The sequence below is a fragment of the Petaurus breviceps genome, unplaced genomic scaffold (assembly GCF_028583685.1).
Source record: "Petaurus breviceps papuanus isolate PSGF00001 unplaced genomic scaffold, PetGlider_PUasm1.0 90692, whole genome shotgun sequence".
Lineage (NCBI taxonomy): Eukaryota > Metazoa > Chordata > Mammalia > Diprotodontia > Petauridae > Petaurus > Petaurus breviceps.
The window spans coordinates 9,366,024-9,386,387 of NW_027187313.1; the positions used below are offsets into that span (position 1 = coordinate 9,366,024).

The 20,364-nt window shown below is 35.6% G+C and overlaps 1 protein-coding gene across 5 annotated transcripts in view; it reads right to left on the bottom strand.

Annotated features, from left to right (window-relative positions):
- DNM3 (dynamin 3) overlaps nucleotides 1-20,364 on the bottom strand; it is a 708,993-nt gene that overhangs the window by 231,558 nt on the left and 457,071 nt on the right. For all 5 annotated transcript variants that reach the window (XR_011163889.1, XM_069065578.1, XM_069065580.1 and 2 more), the window contains one exon: nucleotides 8,888-8,997. Coding sequence is in view for 4 of the 5 variants with exons in the window: in XM_069065578.1 (XP_068921679.1) it covers nucleotides 8,888-8,997 (110 nt within the window). In the remaining variant the exon portion in view is untranslated. The remainder of the gene's footprint in view (nucleotides 1-8,887; nucleotides 8,998-20,364) is intronic.

Genomic DNA, 20,364 nt, shown 5'->3' on the forward strand with positions numbered 1-20,364 from the left:
ACTAGAGCAGACATGCCTCTGACCAAACAGGCCTGCTCAGGGACAGTAAAGACCAAGGAAGACATTTAACAAATGTTCTGCTGTAGATAATGTGACCAATACTAACAGTACAGAAATTCAGACAAGCATTTTAGTGCCTTAGACTATTACCCCTGTTTCTACCCTCAATTCCATTTGCCCCCCACAAAAAAAAGCCCAGGGACCTTTTAACCTACAGTTGAAGTAAGGTTTTATGAAGCTGTAAATAGGAGAAAATATTGGAAACATAATCAACTCCTCCAGCATAACTCTGACACTCCTCTTAAAGGGCACCCAGAAGGGGTCTTGAATTCTTATCCTTACATGAAGTTTTATGTAAGCTAAATCAGTCATTAGTGTACACAGCCAACAAACCCCAGGAGTGAAAGAAGTAACCACTACTAGTAATAAATCCTTCCATTTAAGAAATTTTTGCTCCAAAGCACTGTTTAGAGTGGATCAAAAATAGGCTTTACCAGTCTAGTTAAGACCACATGAATTGCACTAAGACTTTAAAGGCTTTTTAAGGGAGGATGTTAAATACATCAGTTCTCACACACCTGACGATTAGGGGCTACAGAGAAACTGCTTTTACACTTTATAGTGGAAAGTGGAAATAGCAACTGAATGAGCTTTAGGAATAAATCTGCAACCCAAACAGAGGGGACTGAGAAAGGGATTTCTCAGAAATGAAAGAAGGGCAATTAATCAGGCTGGCCATGCTTCAAAAAATCATATTGAAATGTTCACTTAAATGTATAAGATGTGTTGAATGATTTTTTCGAACCTCCAAGAACTCAGATATCTGGTTGATAATGTCCAGACAGCTCCCCTGCTCCATCAGCGAACCACCTCCTTCCCCTGCAATCTTCTGTGGTTCCTTCTATACTTGCTTCTCTTCCACCTCCGAACTTTTTCAAGTCTCAATTCAATTTTTAAACAACAAACCTTCCTTCTGCTATTCCCTCAAACGATTTCTCTCGTTCCCTTCCTAGCATATTTCATCTAATAAGCATTCATTAAGCCTCTAGTATGGACCAGGCACTCACTACACTAGGTGCCATGACTGCAGAAACAAAAACAAACCCCAAAATTCCAAAACGATGATTTCTGCAGGAGAGGAGCTTATTACTTGGGAAGAGATCGGGGGGAAATAAGTGTGTAGAAAAGCAAGTCATTCAGTCATTTCAGACATATGCGACCCTTTGTGACCCCATTGGGGGTTTTCTTGGCAAAGATACTGGAGCGGTTTGCCATTTCCTTCTCCAGTTCATTTGACAGATGAGAAAACAGAGGCAAACAGGGTGAAGTGACCTGCCCAGGATCACCCAGCTAGTGAGTGTCTGCCTTCTCCATGTGATTTGACTTGAAATGTTCTCTCAAGGTCAAAGGGATATAGATTTAGGGACCTAAAAGATGGTCTAGCCAAGCCCCCTTATTTTACAGATAAGGCAGCGGAGGCACAGACAGGTTTAAATGCCTTGTCCAGAATCAGATGCCTACTTAAGGGTCTGAGGAGAATATAAAGCCAGGTCTTTCTAACTCCAGCAGAGAAGTCATTCACAATTGATCACCATACAACATTGCTGCTATTGTGATTCTGCTCACATCACTTTTCATCAATTCATATAAGTCTGCTTCAGTTTTTCTGAAATCTACCTGCTCATCATTTCTTATAGCATATCAGTATTCCATCACAATCATACACCAGAACTTGTTCAGCCATTTCCCCAACTAATGGGCATCCCTTCAGTTTCAAATTCTTTGTCACTATAAAAAGAGCTGCTATAAATGTTTTTTATTTTAATTTATTTATTTACTTTTAGTTTACAACATTCAGTTCCTCAAACCCTTGAGTTTCAAAATTTCTCCTGTTCCCTTTCCTGCCCCCTCCTCCCATGGTGGCATGCAATCAAATATAGGATCTACAAATACCTTCACAGTAAACATTAGTCAAGTTGTAAAGAGGGATTTTAACCAACAGAGTGAACAATGAGAAAGAAGAAATAAAGCAAAACAAAAAAAGAGAGAGCAAGTAGTTTGCTTCAATCCACATTCAGCCTCTTATAGTTCTTTCTCTGATGTGGATATCCCTCTCCATCATGAGTCTTTTGGAGTTGTCTTATAACCTTGCATTGCTGAGAGGAGCCCAGTCTATCAAAGTTAGTCATCACAAATGTGATCTGTCTGTAATTGTGTACAAAGTTCTCCTGGCTCTCCTCTCTTCACTCAGCATCGGTTTATATAAGTCTCTCCAGGTTATTATGAAGTCTGTCTGCTCCTCATTTCTTATAGTGCGATGGTATTCAATCTTCAGCTCTTTACTAAGAAATAGAGGGCATGTCCAGTACGGTGCTTTTCCCAAATTCTACACCTCTAATCTCCTTGACATTTGTTCCTTCTCTTCTCTTTTTTTGACTAGGTAAAAGAGGCTCATTTCTCACCTAGCCTTAATCACTGAATGGGGCAATGCCTCAGACAAACTGACCTTGTAAAGACTTTAGCTCAAAAAGGCCAAGGCCTCCCACTACATGATGATCTATATCTTACCACTGGACCCAGATAGCTCCAGAGGACAGAAGAAAGTCGGTGACTTTGCATAGCCCTCTCTCACTTAAATCCAATTCACTTGCAAATCATGGCATCTTCTTCCTGATGTCATGGTCCTCTTTGAGAACTAAAGGACAAACAACAATGGCATTCCATGCTCTCTCCTCCTTTCTTGAGATTATGATTGTGCTTACCTCAGTACTTGAACTCTTTCTGGTTGCTTGAAGTGTTGTTTTTTCTTTTTTAAACTAGAGCTGGAAGCTTTAGATTTTACCCATGATATTTCTAAAAGTTATATTCTAGGTTTTTTTCCCCATATGGTTATCAGTGGAATCTTTATATTTTTACAATTCCTTCTTATTCTAATATATCCTGGAAGTTTTCTTTCATGAAATTTTGAAATATATGGGCTCTTTCAAAAATTCAATTATGGGCTTTAAGTTGTCCAGTCATTCTTAAATGATCTCTTTTTGACCTACTTTTCAAGTCAGTTTTCTTAAAATGGGATACCTTACATTTTCTTCTATTTATTCAGTCTTTTTATTTTGTTTTGATTTTTTTGTTGTCTCATAGAGTGATTAGCTTCTGTTTGACCAATTCTAGTTTTAGACAGTTTGTTGCCTGGGCAAGATTTTCCATCTCTTGTCTGGGAGCTGAATTTTAGATGTCTCCTTTGGGGTCCTTGTTATTTGTCTATGAGCTAAGTCTGAGGTCCCCTCTACAGTTTTATTAATGGATCTGTGGTCCCTCTACAAGGGGACTGATTCCAATTTTTCTGCTTTGTTCCTGGATTCTGGCTATGTGATCCAAGTTTCACCTTGTTCCACAATTCCTACTCTTATTATTTGCCTGCAGATCGAATTTGTGATTTTGTGCAAGGGAAATGTCCAACTATGGTTTCTTCTTATACTCCCTTCACGTCTTAGTCTGGTACTCTTGTAACTGTTAGTTGAGTTGGACTGTACCCCTTCCTCCTACTCCACCATCTTGGCTGGTCTCTCCTTCCTGGATTTTTATAGCAAAACTTTAATTTTTTTGTGGTCATCAGTCAATCCCCTCCCATTCATAGATGTGTATCAGGGTTCTCTTTATAAACTGTCCCAATGATTTAATCCTTTCCTCTGGGTCCAAAATAATCATCTCTTTGCAGATGATTTCTAAGTTTACATCTTTGATCCTTATCTCTCCTTCTGAGCTCTAGCCTCAAACCCTACAAATGCCTACTGGACATCTCCAAATGGATACATCTATCCAGCTTAAAATATTCAAAATGGAACTCACTGTCTTCTGGGTGGGCTTTCCAATTGTACCATTACTTTGTTCTGGCTAATCATGTTCCCTCTTACTTACAAGGAAAAAAGAAGTTAATTCCCTCTCTACCACGTCATGGTAAGATGCAGCTGAAGACTTCCAAGAAGTCTTTCCTGACTAATCTTATCCTACTCTGATCATTTCTTTGCTTTCTCTTCCATCAGAATTTAGGAATTGTGCTGAAGTATATAACAGTGTACCTGTATAAAGAGCTGAAAATTGTTCCCTTGTTATTATATGTATGGAAAATTCATCTTCCTAACTTGATTGCACACCCTTTACGGATCATGCCTTTTTTTTTTTTTAAATAACACAAAGACTCAAAGCTGTGCTCAATAAATGATTTTTAATGGACACATTTTATGGAGGACCATATGAATCAAGTTCAAGTTTGTTAGAATATTATTTCTCTGCCCAAGTCTATTAAATACAGTATTTATCCAAAGGATTTAAAATTTCACCAGAATTCTCCCTAATGGAACAAGAAAATATGTGCAAGTACCAGAAGACGGCATGAGTAGAATTCATTCCTTCAAGTACTAGTTACTCATAGTACTTTGTCATGTCCCGACAATAATGAAACCCCACATTTCTCAATTTTGTTGTTTTTGAGGTCTTAGAGATCTCGGATGAGCATCTAGCATATGGACTCAAGCCATGTTTATGTATCAGTGGGATAGAGATGGATCAATAAGCCAATACTTTTCTGATACACTTTCTAATATAGCCCATAGCCTACAGGAAGGTGTGCATTTCTTTAAAGCATATCAGAATCTTGGACGAAGGGAGGAGACACAACAATTCAATTCCTCCCTCTAAGGGTTTTTTTAGATCTTTCCAATTAGTGCAAACTGAAAATGAACTTCCTGAGAGGTTTAGACTGAACCTGGTTCCTCCTTTTACTCCATTCACATCCCAAGAATGACCACTATGAAAGTAGCGTTGAGGTTTGGCAGGTCAAATATGTTTTTTTGTTGCTGCTGTTCAGTCATGTCCGACTCTTTGTGAGCCGATTTGGGATTTTGTTGGCAAAGATACTGGAGTGGTTTGCCACTTCCTTTTCCAACTCATTTTACAGATGGAGAAATGCGGCTAGTAAATGTCTGAGGCCAGATTTGAACTCAGGAAAATGAGTCTTCCTGACTTCAGGTTCAGCACTCTATCCACTGAGCTACTTAGCTGCCCTTAAATATGTCTAGAAGATTTTTTTTTTAAAAAGACTGACTGCCCTGTTTTATGTAACTGGACATTCATGCCTACAAGTCATACTACATGTTATGACTATCGGTCATGAGTTGCCAAAGGATCCCATTCAAGGGGATCATAATGTCTACTGTGAGAACAGAGCTTTCCAGGATATTTCTGTCACAAGGAAATTCTTATTTTATTGACATCTAGATCCTGTACTATCCAGATTGTCCAAAGACTCCTGATTCAGTCTGGCTTCTGATTGGCCAATTAAATTTCTTATTCATCAGGGTGGGAGCATGGAAGGTCCAGGCACAAGCCATGTGGAATACTTCTTTGCAACTCACTTTAGTGGCACACCCAATTCCCCTGAAGATGGCTTCTAAATTAGCTCTAGTTTGACCCTAATTCAGGAAACATTCCATTGCTCTGTCTATGCAAACTCCTTTTTTCTTTTTCTCCATTATTTTTAGTGCCTTTGTTTCAATTCCTCTAAGGTAAAGATGCCAATTTTAAAGGCAACTTTATTTTTTCTTTAGAATATCTTTGTTGTTCTTATATATTTCTCTTTAATTCTTTCACTCCTGTGGTTAAAATAAAAATTACAAATAGTGAGTCACTTCTGAGTAACAGGCTACAGTCAAAGGAAGGAGTTTTGGTCCCTTGTTCAATCATTGTCTTACTGTGTGATGACTCTGGATCAGTCCGTCAACCTAATAAATTACTTTTGTTCAATTATAAATGGAGACACAAGGAAGTCTAGAAGCACTTTTAAATAATCAGATTTCACAAATTGATGTTGATGTTCCTTCATAATTGACTCAGAAGTAGAATTACTCAGTTTTGTGCCTGTTAACTTTTCCCATTAAAAATTACTTCCAGGGCCAGCTAGGTGGTGCAGTGAATAGAGTACCAGCCCTGGAATCAGGAGGACCTGAGTTCAAATTCAGCCTCAGACACTTATCATTTACTAGCAATGTGACCTTGGGAAAGTCACTTAACCCCAATTGCCCTGCCTTACCCCCTCTAAAAATCAAAAGCAAAAAAAAAAAAAACTTCCTAGTTTCACAACTATTTTACATGTTCCATACTTTTAAATTTTATTTATTTCATTTTTTCTAATTGAACAATGCTGGTATGAAGCTCATAGTGACCTTCATGTCTATATATGAAACTACTATCCAGAAGGAAATACTGATATAGAACAATCAGCACATTACCTTGAGCATCTTTCCAAGTCAGAACTAAAGTGAATGAATGAGGGAGAGGGGAGAGATTTGTCTTTCTCTGCTTATCTCTCTTTCAACCCAGCTAAGAGAAATGGGCATAGACATCCCTACGTGCCAGGGTGCCAGTGGTTCCAGGATTGCCGGTAAGGTGGGGCAATTACCCAACCATTATGCCTCTACTCGATCCTGAGATAGGTTTGAGACCTGGAGCTTCAGATTATACTCTAAGCTTCAGATTATACTTGAACTAAACTGTGACCCCAATCCCCATTACCTCCCCAGAGACTAGTGGTGCAAGGGGGGAGGGTGATTGTGTTTTTCACAAACTGGGGGCAATAACTGTGAATATTTATGATCATATCTTTGAAAGTAAACATAAAAGTTCCACTTTTACATATACACTATAAGTAAAAAGGCTTTCAGAAATTGTGAAGCTCTGTGCAGACAGAACATTATTACAATATACATCTTATATAAGAGAAATATACGTATATCTTATGTAAGATCTATCTATCTATCTATCTATCTATCTATCTATCTATCTATCTATCTATCTATCTATCTATCTATCTATCTATCTTTCTATCTATCTATCTATCTATCTATCTATCTATCTATCTATCTATCTATCTATCTATCTATCTATCTATCTATCTATATTAATGGGCTATTTTTGACACCTGCAATTTAATATATGAAATGAAGGCATTGTGATTGACAATGATATTAATATTGATAAAAATTATACAACTTAAATATAACCTTGCCTTTAACAACAACTTTATATTCGTAAACTACTTTGATTCTTAAAATGTTTTTGTGATGTAGCCAGCAGTATTATTATCCCTCTTTTAAAATATGAGGAAAACAAGGCTCAGAGTAAAGAATTTTTCAAAATTAGTATTTTGTAAAGACAGGATATAAGTCCAAGTCTTCTGATTATAAGACTAGTATACTTTTAATTGTTACCTTGCATTTTAATTAATAGCACATAAATTCTAAATTCAGGTAAAAGAAAGTTTTTTATGTAGAGTGACCCTCTCTGGAAGGCAGGAGAAAATAAGACAACATTTAGAAATACCTCTCATACTTAAAAGAATACCAAAACCCTGTTCTCTACATGTTTTAGAAATGAGGCCTTTATCAGAGACACTGCATATAAAAATTATTTCCCAGCTTTCTACTTCCCTTCTAATCTTGGTTGCATTGCCTTTGTGCAAAACCTTTTAAATTTAATGTAATCAAAATTATCCCTTTTGCATTTCATAAAGTTCTCTATCTCTAGTCTGGTCATAAATTTTTCTGTTCTCCATAGATCTGACAGGTAAAGCTATTCCTTGCTCTCCTAATTTGCTTATAGTCTTGCCATTTTATGTCTAAAACATGTACACATTTTGACCATATCTTGGTATATGGTGTAAGATCTATACCTAGTTTCTGCCATGCTATTTTCCAGTTTTCCCAGCAGTTTTTGTCAAATAGTAAGTTATTATCCCATAAGCTAGAGTCTTTGGGTTTATCAAACAGTAGATTTCTATCTTTATTGACTACTTGTCTTGTGTACCTAAACTATTCCACTGATCTACCATTCTTTTTCTTAGCTAATACCAAGTAGTTTTGATGACTGCTGCTTTATAATATAGTTTTAGATGTGGTACAATTAGGCCATCTTCCCTTGCATTTCTTTTCATTGTTTCCCTTGATATTCTGGACCTCTTGTTCTTCCAAATGAGTTTTGTTATTATTTTTTCTAGCTCTATAAAATAACGTTTGGTATGGCATTGAATAAGTAAATTAATTTAGGTAGAATTGCCTTCTTTATTGCATTAGTTAAACCTACCCTTGAGAAATTGATGTTTTCCCAATTATTTAGATCTGACTTTATTTGTGGGAAAAGGGTTTTGTAATTGTGAGCAAGTGGACTTCAGAAAAACCTGGAAAGATTTACATGAACTGATGCTGAGTAAAGTGAGCAGAACAAGGAGAAGAACATTGTGCACAGTAACAGCAACATTGTGCAAAGACCAACTTTGATAGACCTAACTCTTCTCAGTAATACAAGGATCTAAGACAATTCAAAAAGATTCATGATGGAAAATGCTATCCACATCCAGAGAAACAAAGATGGAGTCTGAATGCAGATCGAAGCATACTATTTTCCCTTTTTTTTGTTTCTTCTTTCTCGTGGTTTTCCCCTTTGTTTCTAATTCTTCTTTACAACATGATTAATGTGCAAATGTGTTTAATATGATTGCATATGTATAGACTATCTCATTTTGCCTGCTGTCTTGGGGAAGGAGGAATAGAGGGAGGGGGAGAAAATTTAGAATTCAAAATCTTATAGAAGTGAATGTTAAAACTAAAAACAAATAAATAAGTAAACTAACAAAAAGTTAACCTAAAAAAGAGAATGCTAAAACCCTTTATAGTGGAGAGGACATAAAAATAAACTGAATGAAAGTAGAAACCTCAAAAGTCAACCAGTTTAGAGGTAGGAATAATGGGATTATATGTGTATGTATCTGTATACCTTTTGAATTTTAGTCAGCTTTAGTAAATTCATGAAAGGAAAATGTCCTTTATTTTCTTACCTTTGCTCTGTGTTAAAAAGTGCAAAGATATGCTTGCTAGACATAAAGCTCTTTTCCACATCTCGAACTTTCAGGTTGTCCAAGGGAAGCATGTATTTCTTTTCTTTTTCCTATAGAAAAAAAGCACAAGGAAAAAATTTGTTCTAATAAAACTTGTTTGAATATGCCAACAGCAACATATCCCCAGAGTTATTTGATTATATTACCTTGATACCTAAACACAGCTACTAAGGAATAAAGAAATACTTCAGATAGAAGTCTAATGATCCTTGACACGTGGCTTGGAAGGATAGGGGGAGGGGAAGTATAGCATTTGGGAATGGAAAAAACACATGGCCCTCTATCCTTTCCCCCTTTTAGTGGGTCCCCTCAGATGTTTTAAAATGTTAGTTTGATATTAAGAATTTAACCATCTGTTAATATTTAAAAGAAATGTTCTGGTCCTAATTCAATGAGAAACACCAGATGGATTTCATTTCAAATTTTATTTGCAGCATAAGCAGTTTTGATAGCCAGTGCTGGCAATGACTGGAAACACGAGGACAACAGTATATGGTACCCCTTGTACACTCAGATATGGTTTTCTTTTAGATGGGTCAGAAATGAAATCTGAGCTCAATACATTATTTGTGAAAATGGCTGACATATTTAGAAAAATAGAGTACAAGCAGACTGAAGCTAACTAGAACCAATTCTCTTTTCAATAAATCATTCTTAGAAATTAAGAAAGTGGAATGCACAATGAAGAAGTAGTTTGCCAATGCTCCAAAGTTGGTTTTATAAAATGTAGTGGTAGTTGGCAAGACTTTTTAAAATTTTAAATTAATTTAATTTTTTAATTAACAAAAATCTATTTTCTCCCTTCAGGGGAAAAGAAAAAAGAAAATTCTTGTAACAAATATGAATATTCAAGCAAATCAGATTCCTGCATTGACCCCATGAAAAAAAAAAGATGTCTCAGGAAATAGGTAGCATGTTACATTACGGATCTTCCAAAAATGTGGTTCACCATTATGTTGATAAGAATTTTTTAGACTAAATTCTTTGTCTTCAAACATTATTATTACTATGAAAACTGTTCTGGATCTATTCTCTTCACTCTGCATCATTTCACACAAGTTTTCCTAGGTTTTTTTGAAAGTGTCTCTTTTATTATTGCTTCCAGTATAATGGTATTCCATTATATTTATATACCACAATTTGTTCAACCATTACTCAATCGATAAGCACCTCCTTATTTTCCAGTTCTTTCCTGCCACAAAAAAATTTGCTGCTGTAAATATTTTTGTACATATGGATCCTTTTCTCATTTCTTTGATGTTTGGGGGAATAGAGGCCTAATTGCTGGGTGTTGCTGGGTCAAAGGATATGCACAGTTTAATAACTTTGGGGAAACACTTCCAAGTGACTTTCTAGAATTGCCCTAATAATTCACAATCCACCAAAAGCATATTAATATGCCTGCTTCCCCATAGCGTCTTCAACATTTGCCATTTTTTGGGTCAGCTTTACCCACCTGAAGGCTATGCATTTTAAAATTATTAGTCATTTGGAGCATTTTATTCATATAGATATAGAAAGCTTGGATTCCTTCCTTTAAAATCTGGTAGTTCACATCCCTTAATGACATCAATTGGGGAATGACTGTTCCTATAAATTTGAACCAGTTCCTTAGATATATTGAAAATGAAATCCTTATCAGAGAAATTTGCTGCAAGGACCTTTTGACTTTCTTTGTGTAAAAACCTTTAAATTTTTAAATTTTATGTAACCAAAATTGTCCATTTATCTTCTTTGATCCTTTCAATCTCTTGTTTGGATATGAAGTCTTTCTCTATCCTTGGATCTTAAAGCAATTTCTTCCTTGATCCCTAATTGATTTTATAACATTACTCTTTATATATAAGTAATGTACTCATTTAGAACTTATCTTGGCATGCAGTAGGAGCAGTAAGAAATGTCAGAAAAATTTCCTTTACAATATTATTAGCTCAGGTCCATAGCTACCATAAATGCCGATTCCTAGCTACCCCAGAGAAACAAGTAGGCAAGAACTAAATATTCACCACAGGAACCTTGATAATTGCCAGTTCCATTTTGGACTGACCTTTGATGAACCAGAAACATTGTAGATATTATCCAATTGAGAGCCTTAGTCATAACAAGGCTAGAATTTAAGGATGTCAATACAAGATGAACTTCACTGAGGTATTTTTCCATATTACAATTTTCTAGCAGAGGGATTCCCATATTAGAATCTACCCCTTAGGCTGATTTAAAATAAATGGACTACCATTTCTACCAAACCAATGATAATTCCTATTATTGTGTAACACTTTATTACTTTTTACATATATTATTCATGTAGAGAACATCAATTTCTACCTTATTCATAAATATCTATCATATTAATACATGTATAACATAGAATAAAACACATGTCCTATTATGAAAACTTTTGACCTCAAAATGTATTTTGGTTTTGTTATATTTTGTCAGACTGTCAGACCACCTCACTGGGAATCTTTGAGATGTGTCAATTACAAACCAACAAATATTTGTTAGTACCTAGTTTATGGAAGTATCACGCTAAATGCTTGAGGTGCAAAACCCAAAACAAAATAGTCCCTATTCTCAAATTGATTATGTAACAAGAGATTGTAATGAAAGACAAATGGACTAGGCAAAACGCAGCAAAAAAAGCAGCATATAGTTCATTTGTATATATAGTCATAAACAAAGGATTTCTGAAATCAAAGGAACATCAGTAACCTTCTAATTTAATGCATCCCTAAAAAAGATGCCCACAACAACATAGTCAACAAGTGGTCCTGAACTCTTTGTTTGAGTACCTTAAATAAAGGGAACCCACTGCTTTCTGAGGAAGCACATTTTACTTTTGGGTGGCTCAATGATGAGGATGTTTCTCCCTGCTATCAGCTTTAAGTGAATATCTTTGCCATTTCCACCCATTCCTTCTACTTCTACACTCTGAGGTCCAACAGAGCAAGTCTACTATGAAGGCATCTCCTTATTTCCCACCCAGTTGCACTCACTTTGGACTTCTTTGGCTTCCTCATCATGTCCTCAGTTTTTTCTTTTGTTTGTGTATTGTATTCCCCTATTAGACTTTAAGGTCTAATCAATACCTCCTTGAAGGCTGGGACTACTTTTGTTTTCTTTTCGCATTTTTTTTTATCAATAGTGTATAGCCCAGTGTCTGGCATATATAGAAACTGCTTAATAAATTTTTATTGACTGTTATTTATTCTTCCACATGACAGCCTTTCAAAAACTTGAAGACATAATTATGTCTCTCCCATAATTCCTTCAGTCAGTCCTCAGATCACATAATCCCAAGAACTTTCACCATTCTGGTTTATCCTCTTCTGGAAATTTTCTAGTTTATCAATGTCCTTCCTGAAAATACAGCATCCAGATCTGAACACAATATTCCAAATGTGGCCTGACCAAAGCAGAGTACATTGGGACCATTACAATCTTATTTCAATAAGCTATGTCTCTCTTAATAAAGCCTAAATTCACATTCTTCACAGTTATATCACACTATTGACTAATATCAAGCTTGTAGTCCACTAGAGAGAGCTCAGGTTCACCACTCATGACTCCCTTTTTTGTCTTAAAATATCTGAAAATTGGACAAAAATAATCTCACTAACCTTAAGTAGTTATAGCTACCCATCTTCTTGCACTTATAAACATGTGAATATCATATAACATATGGATTCCATGTGGATACCCTCCAAGGAATGACACTAGCTTTATTGCTTTTCATTTCTAAATAAAGCAGGGAAAGTTCATCAACAATTGAACAGAACTTTCTGAAATACCTAAAAACATGGGAATAGGCTAGTGGCAGCATTTCATGTTACTACCCCAAGAGCAGAAGTGATTGTGGAGGGAAACTGCTTCATGATCATGTGATAAGCCTGGAAGAGAATGACTTTACAAAAGATAAAGAAGGGGGAGAGAAGAAATAGGAAAAGGTCAGGCTTATGTACAAAGAAGGAAACTTTTGCAGTAAAATTATCATTTTTGTACAATCATAAATACTATTTTAGCAAACATAAAGCTATCTTTAATTAGAACAATACAAGTGAAATAGATCATTTAAATATTATATGGACTCTCTGAGTCCAAATGCCTATCAATACTCATGTGACTATTTCAGAACAAAATATTAAGAAGTAAAAGCCTGAAGTGAATGAAAATTTATCCATTTCATAATTGAATGAAAATTGCTTTGGACCCCACAAATACTCTTCAATTGGACTTTTTGAATGTCCTAACTTTAAGCAGCTGGAATTATTTTTTTAATGTACTATCCTATTCAAACGTTTGAAATGATGGATTTGCCTTTTAATGGGAAATCTGCATTTCATTGTAAAGACAGAACAAAATGTTCTTGGCTCATTCTCCACAGAAGCAGACTTCTTTTTGTACTGTACATTTAGCATATAGCAAAGACAATCAAGATTATTTCTTTTAGGGGAGAAACACAGAGGAACATAAAAACATAGCCATTATTATTAAAGTACTAAGCACCATTGCATTAAAGTTTTTGGAGGTGACATTATTAAACTAATAATAAAGAAAATGTGTTTATATAACTTCTGTTAATAAAAGGAGGGCAAACTTATTAAAGTTCAAATGAGTAAGCAGCAACTAATTGGTTAAAATTTAGGATAAGTATCTCTCAAACTCTTGCTTTTTTGGAGAAAAGAATATGTTCTACTCAAAGGGCACCTTTAATTTGTAAGAGAAAAAAAATAAAAGATGAAGCATTTATATGACCTTCATTGCGACCTCAGTTACTTCATCTTGAGGTAATTCTACTTGCCTTCTAGATATTTCTATTAGAATTTTCCACCAACCATTCAAGATAAACAGACCATTATTTCACACTGTAATTATCTTTATTACCTACAATCTAGGGCAACTAGGTAGTGCAGTGGATAGAGTATTAGGCCTCCTCTTCTTGGGTTTAAATCTGACTTCAGACACAGACTAGTGGTATGACCCTGGGCAAGTCATTTAACCTTCTTTGCTTCTAGAGAAAATGATCTAGAGAAAGAAATGGCAAACCACTCCTGGATCTTTGCCAAGAAAAACAAACCAAAACAAAAAAAGGAGTCACAAAGAATGGGACATGGCTGAAAAATGACTAAACTCTAAAACACCCATAATCTACCTTAAGCCATTTCCTCCTTTTGATTCCCTTTTTCTATCAATGTAAATTTTGTTCTTGCAGTCACTTAAACTTGGTAAGTCCAGTCACTCAACAAGCTTTGATTAGGGTTCACAATGTGCTAGACTCTGTGCTATGTATTGAGTATACAAGGAAAGGAAAACAAATAACGTTTTGTGCCCTCAAAGTTCATATATTCTTTTTGTTTTTGTTTTTTGGAGGGGGGAAGGTAGGACAATTGGAGTTGTGACTTGCCCGAGGTCATACGACTAGTTTTGTGTTAAGTGTCTGAGGCTGCATTTGAACTCAGGTCCTCCTGACTCCAGGGCCGGTACTCTATTCACTGCACCACCTAGCTGTCCCCAAGGTGTATATATTCTAATGAGTGAGACAATATTTGAAGAATTAAGTATATAGAAGAACTAGGCCCCCTGTCCAAGGAGAGATTTGAACCTGTAAGAAAACTAGGGAAATAAAGAGGCAGAAGATGGAAGGATGCAGAACTTTGTAGGCATTAGGGACAGCCAAAGCAGAAGCACATAGGAAATTAAGTGTTATATATTTTGGCCATATCAAAGAATTCAGGAGGAAGAGTAAGAATGTGCGACGAGGCTAGAAAGATAGGTTGGAGAAAGTTTGTAGAGGACTACAATAGCTAAACAGAAAAGTTTATACTTGATGTTAGAGAGAAGTTGGGTGAATAGGGGAGTCTGATCTGCACTTAAAGAAAATTACTTTGGCAGCAGTGTTTAGAGCAGACTGGTGGTGAGAAACTTGAGGCAGGGAGACCAATTGGGAGGTTATTTAAATCTACCTTAGAAATAACAAGGGTCTGAAATAAGGCAGTAGTTGTATGAGTGAAGAGAAGGAATAAGGTGCAAGAGATGTTGTGAAGGTAGAAATGGCGAGATTTGTCGATTGGATATGTGAGTAAGGTACAGAGGATAATGTCAAGATTCTGAACCTGAAACATTGGAAAGGTGATGATATCTTAAATAGTAGTGGGGATGTTTGGGAAAGGAAGGGTTTGGGAATAAAGATAGTAAGTTCAGTCTTGGGCATGTTCAGTTAAAATGGCTCTAGGTAGGACATGCAGTTTAAATGTCTCATAGGCAACTGGTAATGGGGGACTGAAGCTCGGGGAGAAACTAGGAGATGGTTGTACAGATAAGAAATTATCTGGAAAAAGTTACTAGTTAAACTCATGGTAGCTGATGAAGTTACCGAGAGTATATATAGAGGGAGAAGATAAACTTAGGAAAGATTCTTGTGGAATACCCGGTTAGACATGATGAATGATGGGCCACCGAAGGAGACTAAGAGAGGTCAGACAGGGGGAAGGTGAACAGGGAGAAAATAACTGTCATGAAAAGTCAGAGAAGAAAGAATATCCAGGAGGAAATGGAGGTCAAAAGTATCACATGCAGCAGCTACATCTAGAAGGATTTGGACTGAGAAAATACCATCAGATATGGCAATTAAGAGATCACGAGCAACATTGGAAAGAATAAGTTCAAATGAATGATGAGGTAAAAACCAGAGCATTCTTTCCACTATATCATGTGGAATGAACAAATGAATCATTTGATGAAGTATTTATTCAGAACCTACTACTGTATGTCCCAGGCACTTTGATAAGCACTGGGGAAAAAATAACAAAAGTAAACCAGTTCCTGATTTCAAGGAATTGAAATCCAAATAGAGGCATAATATATAAAGAGGAGTGGGAGGCAGGAAAATGAGTAGGTGTTTAGATTATCAAAGATATTGTGAGTGGATCCATAGGACAGTTCATTTTTTTATTCTTTTCTGTAATTAGGGTAGAATAAAATTTTTACTATTCCCAAACAAAAGTAAGAGGGCAGATGTCAAGATGACAATGTTGAGTATGATCTTCTGATGTGTAGCTAGATACTGTCTCTTGAAAAGAATACAGATTGATGGAAAGGGAAGCAAATTGCTGGTATGCTTAAAGATACAAGGCAGGAACAATCAAGGTTAGTGTACAGAACAGTTTTGTTGAAGCTAAGTTTCTTGTTTTAGAACAAATAAAATTATAGTGAGAGAGTCAGAGGAAGGATAATTCAAAGTAAGTTAAAGAACAGGTTGTGAGAATTAAACTTAATATAAGAATATTAGTTTTTTATAAAAGTCTAATGATGAAAATGTGTAAGTGTGAAATTCTTTACGTGTTCTAAGTAATCATCTTTCTTGAGGCTGTGACATTCTTTCACATGTAAAGCAAATAAGACAATATTACAAACAACCTACAAATTCAAGTAACAAATAATGTGAGAAAATTTATGTTTAACATATTATGAGCCATTGAAAGGTTATAAAAATATTTTACATTTAAAAAATGGGTAATTATGAAATTAGAAAGAAACTGAGAAAAATGTTTACAGTAAGGTCCTCTGATAAAGGTCTCATTTCTCAAATATACAAAGAAATGAGTCAAATTTATAAGAATATGGGTCATTCCACAATTGTTAAATGGTCAAAGAATATAAACTGGCTGTTTTCAGAAGAAGAAATCAAAACTATCTATGGTCATAGGGAAAAATACTCTAAATTACTATTGATTAGAGAAATGAAAACTATTCTAAAGTATCAACCTATGCCTATCAGATTAGCTAATATATATGACTGAAAAGGAAAATGACAGATGCAGGAAGGATGAGGAAAAATTGGAACAACAATGGGGACACTAATGCACTATTAGGAGAGTTTTGAACTGAATACAACCATGTGGGAGAGAGGTTTGGAACTGTGCCCATGTAATAGTAATGGATTTTGAAGATCTCCTAGTATTGGCAAGCTAACAGGTACTTAGCACTTAGTTCCAAGCTCACAATTGTGTCAGGTATTAAGACCTATAACTTATGAATCCCACAGTGGGATGGACTTCCTGATGTAACAGGAAGGAACTGGAATAGGAAGTAGCTAATACCTTATATAAGGAAAAGCACAAGCTGAAGAATCAGAACTTCTTGGAGCAAGCAGCATGGAGGCTGAGGGGGAGAAGCCCAGGCTGGAGAAAGTGATTTTGATTTTGAGAATGGAGCTTATGGTGTCAGAGTTTCTTCTGAGAGCCAACTGGAGCTTCTGCTGAGACTTTTCTTATGGGGACTTCTGATGAGACTTTTCTGAGAACCAGGCTGAAGAGCTACCAACTTCTTCTGAGAGCTGCTAAGAACTTCTAAGAGCCAGCCAGAGATGCTGAAGATTGAGGAAGCATGACTGTGGTGCTGGTACTTTGTCTGTTTTGGGTCTATGTTGGTTTCACAGACAGAAAGTGAACTGATGAGATGCCAACAATGTGCATGGATGTTATTGTGGTTTGGTTAAGCTTTGTCTTTCCAGGAACAGAAACTGTGAAGAACTTGAGGTGGATTAGACACTGTGAGCTTCAGTATGGAACAGGAACTGTATGGAGAGCTGGACAAGGAACTGGGAGATGTCTTCCTTTGGACTCACATGGCAGTTGGTTAGATTCAGGCAGGAGCTACAACCATGTAAGAGGAACCATGGAAGCTGAGAGCCTGCTTTGAGTCAAGATGAAAAAACCTCTCCTTGGGTATTTAATGCTGACTAATGGGATTGTAACTTATTTGTGACCTAGGGGGTGGATGGCCTTTGTACTTCCCACTACCCCTCAAGAGGTTACTTAGTAGTGACTAATGATATTGTAACTTAATTTCACCCTATGGGTGGAGGACTTTGACCTTTTACTTTGTGTCAATGAAGGAGGCTTGCCTCCTTAAGGGCAATTGAATTAAGGATTTACTTAATGAAGGATTTACTAGATTAATGTTATCTTTTGTTTAAAACTACTGACCACTTTGATGAAAACTATGTGGCCATTTTAGTGATAAGTTGTGAAGTTATAACATTCTGAATGCTGTGCCTTGTTTTCTGTGAATGTTTTGTCTTAGTTTGTTACTGAATAGAGAGTTCACTATACTGTGTAACCAGAATCTTGAAAAGCTTTTCACAGCAGCAGTCCTCTGGAAAGCTGCTTGTGCTTGGCTTTACAGCCCAAAATGCTATGAAACTGCATACCCAGCAATACCACTACTAGATTTATATCCCAAAGAGAGCAAAGAAAAAGAAAAAGGACCAATACTTACAAAAATATTTAAAGCAGCTGTCTTTGTGGTGGCTACGAATTAGAAATTCAGGGTATGCCCATCAATTGGGGAATGGCTGAAAAGGTGTGGTATATGATTGTTATGGAATACTATTGTGCTATACAAGCAGGATGGTTTCAGAAAAACATGGGAAGACTTACATGAATTGATGCAAGATGAAGTGAGCAGAACCAAAATAACAGCACTATTGTATGATGATCAATTGTAAATGATTTAGCTATTCTGATTTATACAACAATCTAAGACAATTCTGAAAGACATGATGAAAGATACTATTGATCTCCAGAGAAAGAACTGATCAATTCTAAATGCAGATCAAAGCAGACTTTTTTTTTTTAACTTTCTGTATTTTTATATTTTGGTCAGTGTTTTCCTTTGCAATATGACTAATATGTAAGTGTGTTTTGTATGACTTCATATGTACAATGTATATATAAAATTACTTGCCTTTGTGAGGGGAGGGAAGGAGAGTACTTATAACTCAAAATCTTAAAAAATGAATATTAAAATATTTTACATGTAGTCTAGAAATATTTTAGGAAACAAATAAAATATATTAGAAGAAAATGGGCAATTAGTGAATCTTTAATATGATGTTTTTTTCTACTTCTTAACATAATCTCTTTTCTGTATCACACTTCTCAAGTAGTATCCTTCAATCTAACCCATTTCAGAACAAAATCTCTTAGTTCATTATTGAATTACTGAGTTTCTAAGCTGTATTAGATTATAAATAATTAACTATTCAATCATATACTTTATGACATTCTTTTGTGTGCCTACCATTCAATCATTTGAATCATTTAATAGACATTTATTATGAACCTACAATTTGCAAGACATTATATACTAGGTGCTGAAAGACAGAAAGATAAATCAGATACATCTTTGCACTAGTACTCTAGTGAAAAAGAGAGTACAAATTCATCACTACTGATAAATATGATGAGAAACATAAAAGTAGCTTCTAATAAAAAGAAATAGTACAATTTAAATAGCAAATATAAGAAAATATACAATCAAATGGCAAGTCTCTATCTCTGTTTCTTCATATGTAAAATGTTATACAATCCTAAAACCTTTTGAATAATAAACTTGTGATATACTCTTTAAGTACTATAGGAGTTCAAAGAGGCATCAAATCACTGTGTCTCCAAATAGGACTGAAAATATAGAAGAAATTGTATATGAAATAAATGAGTAAGATTGGGGGAAGGAGTAGAGCAAAAATAGGATTTGTTCTCTAGTTATTGTCATATGTGTATATACAGTCTTTACAAATAAGCTATCTGAGGGTGAACATTGTGGTCTTGTGTTTTTTTGAACCCCAATAGTGCTAATATATTGCTGGACATATGGTAAGTATGCAATAAATGCTTGAATGGGTGAATGAATCAAATATTTTGCACCATTTATAAATGTGGAATGTAAATGTTCACATATGTGATATAATCTCTGAAAATATCCTTTAAAACAAGAAAATTCTAAACAGCTCTTAAAACATAAGCATTAGAATGGACTACTAACTCCACATAATATGAAAAAAAATCTTTATTATGCTTTATTTATCTGCTAATACCATGCAAAATTGTGAGTTTTTTTAAATGCATTCTGCCCATTTTCTTATTTGGGATATACTGATTAAAATAATATAAGCAACAGAACCTCTGGAGGGAAGGAAACCCACTCTCTGTCCCACTCTTTAATTCCCTGATTTAACAAGGCCCATGCTTTATATAAGTGGAGAATTGGTCATCTGTTAACCAGCTGGTTACCGTAAACACTAACTCTTATGTTTTGCCTAGCCAATAAAAGAACATTCAGAGCAGACCCTAACATGAAAACTTCAAGAGAAATCTACTAATATTAGGATGCTCAAAACAATTCTGGGACTTCTACATTATTATCTTCCCTTTGGTTCTTCCATATCTTCAGCCAGATTCTTACGTGGGGCTACACATAGAAACATGCCACAATGAAGTGAGAAAACTGATATACCATGGAGTAGTGACATGAAACAGAAATATAGCATAGGTTCACAATCTCCCCCACCTATCTAAATCTGATCTCCACACTCTAGGTGAGATCTTTGATGAAGGAAGTGTCCCTGCCACAAA